Source organism: Penaeus vannamei, chromosome 30 (genome assembly GCF_042767895.1).
Source record: "Penaeus vannamei isolate JL-2024 chromosome 30, ASM4276789v1, whole genome shotgun sequence".
NCBI classification, from domain to species: domain Eukaryota; kingdom Metazoa; phylum Arthropoda; class Malacostraca; order Decapoda; family Penaeidae; genus Penaeus; species Penaeus vannamei.
In genome coordinates this window covers 24,628,795-24,631,294 of record NC_091578.1, presented here as the reverse complement: position 1 = coordinate 24,631,294, position 2,500 = coordinate 24,628,795, and the positions used below count along the sequence as shown (strand labels likewise).

Genomic DNA, 2,500 nt, shown 5'->3' with positions numbered 1-2,500 from the left:
CGGGCCGCTGTCCGCCCATGTCGTACATGGTGATGATGATGTCCTTGAGCTCGTGCCGGTGCTCCACCACGCCGCGCGTCACGTAGCGCATGCGCAGAATGTCCTCCACCGTCGGCAGGTACTCGTCCTGCAGGATCCTCTCGGCACAGGCGATGAAGTAGTCGGCGTTGGTCACGAGGTGGAAGTCGCTGCGCCGCCGGTACACCTCCTGGATCCCCGGGTCGGCCCACAGCGCCTGCGCCTTCGGGATGAGCGTCTTGTCCATCAGCGCGCCCAAGTTCAGGAGGCCCTCGAGGTTCTCCCACGCCAGGAAGGCCTGCGCCGCCTCCCGGGCCTCGGGCGTGGCAGGCTGGGCGCCGTACGTGGCCAAGTGCGAGACCAGCTTGTGCAGGCTCTCCAGCAGGTTGCGCCGGATGTGCGGCTGGTGCCTGGAAGGAGGCCGGGAGGAAGCTGCAGGACACTCACGTGATCTGGGTTTTTGGCATCTCCCAATGTGCTTTTATGTGGGAAGGTTTAGTTGTTGCTAATGCCTTGCGGACTAGATACTGATATGCAGGAGTTGTGGCGGGAGAAAAGGTAAAGTCGAGATATGAACTAATTTTGAGGGAGAGAGAGAGACAGACAGACAGAGAAAGAGAAGTGAGGAAAGAGGAGGAAAAAAGAGAGGAAGTATAATTTTGAGGGGGGGAGAGAGAGACAGAGAAAGAGAAGTGAGGAAAGAGGAGGAAAAAAGAGAGGAAGTATCATAATTTTGAGGGGGAGAGAGACAGACAGACAGACTGAAAAAGAGAAGCGAGTAGAGAGGAGGAAGAAAAAGAGAGGGAGTATTGTACAATTCAATTTATTAGTGGAAGACTAAAAAAACTGGACAAAAAAATCCCCGAACTCAGCTGACTCATTTGACTGTTAAATGAAATGCTTGCTTCTGAAATCTCCAACCCCTTTTACCTTATTTTCGTTTCTTTTTGTTGTTATCGTGCTTACTGTTAATTCCTTTTTGCTTGTTTATTGTTTTCTAGAGCTCTGTTAAAAATATTTGAACTACTTATAATGAAAAAAATGTCTCAGTTCTTGTACTTACGTGAACCGTATTCATGTTGGCAAATGTAGAAAGGTATGAATGAGAAAGAATATCACAATACAATACAGATAGATGTATTTGACCGGTTTCGAATACGTCTTCGTCAGAAATACATGTATACGTCCTACCTTTCTTCATGCGTACATACGTATATACGCAGCTGACCCTACGGACCGTGTGCAGAGCTCTGACACCTACCTGAGTCTCTCGGGGGCAGGGTAGCCGTGGCCGCACAGGAGCTGCATCTGTCGCATGAAGGTGGACTTGCCCGTGTCAGAAGCGCCCAGAACGAGTAGACGGGCTTCCTGCTTCTCGGTCTGAGGGGAAAAGGAAGAATTGGGAAATGGAGGGGGAGCGAAAGAGGGTGGGATGAAGGAGGAATGGGATGGAAGGATGGGAGAAGGAGGGAGGAATGGGAGGGAGGGGGTGAAGGAAGGAGGTAGAGCATAGGAGGGAGTGGGAAATGGATGGGAAGGGGTGAAGGAGGAATAGGAGGGAGGGGGTGAAGGAGGAATGGGAGGGAGGGAGAAGGATGGGAGAAGGAAGGAGGAATGAAGAGAGAGGAATGGGAGGGAGGGAGTGAAGGAAGGAGGAAGGAATGAATGAGGGAAGGGGGAAGAAGGAGGGGGGGATGGAAGGGAAGGGAGATGGGAAGGATTGAGAGAAGGATGGAGAGCGAAAGAAGAACGAATGAAAGGGAGGGGGAAAGAGGAATGGGAGAGATAGGAAAGGAGGGAAGCGAATGAGGGAGGAATGGCAGAGGGTGGGAATAAAGGAGGAAAGGAAGAAGGAGGGAGAGATGGGGAATGAGAAAGAGAAGGGAGAAGATAGAGTGAAACATAATTTCTTACCAGAATAAAATATCCTCCAGTGATGAAAAGTGGCAAAACATCTTATCTAAATATGCAAATAATTTTCTTAAGAGCTGTCTGTAAGAAGAATACAATAGATTCGCTGTGGTTCTCAACCTAGGGGGCTTCCAAGGGGGCGGGGGGCAATCCCTTGAGAAAAAAAATCAGGAATTTACTTAATTACATTTGTTATTGGTCAAACGATGAAAAGATTAATAATGATGCGACTAATTCATATTCAATAAAAAGACAAAGAGCATAATTTTATCTTTATCTAAAATCTGGAAGGGCAATATATTCCTCGAGGCCAAGGGGGCGTGGAAGGAAGGACAGTCCCGGGGGAGGCGTGGCAGTAAACGGGTTGGGAACCACGGCAATAGAGCTGTGTTTTGTGACTAATGCTGTTGACAAGAAAATACAGTGCTAAATTGGTAAGCAGTCGGTACACACACACATACACACACACATCTCACTCTCTCTCTCTCTCTCTCTCTCTCTCTCTCTCTCTCTCTATATATATATATATATATATATATATATATATATATATATATATATATATATATAT

The 2,500-nt window shown here is 48.0% G+C and overlaps 1 protein-coding gene across 2 annotated transcripts in view; it reads right to left on the bottom strand.

Moving 5' to 3' along the window:
- LOC113802312 (guanine nucleotide-binding protein G(q) subunit alpha-like) overlaps positions 1-2,500 on the bottom strand; it is a 22,722-nt gene that overhangs the window by 9,230 nt on the left and 10,992 nt on the right. For both annotated transcript variants that reach the window (XM_070143202.1, XM_070143203.1), the window contains 2 exons: positions 1,280-1,398; positions 1-428 (listed from right to left, as the gene is read on the bottom strand). The exon at positions 1-428 is cut by the window's left edge and continues 104 nt beyond it. In XM_070143202.1, the coding sequence (XP_069999303.1) occupies positions 1-428; positions 1,280-1,398 (547 nt within the window). The remainder of the gene's footprint in view (positions 429-1,279; positions 1,399-2,500) is intronic.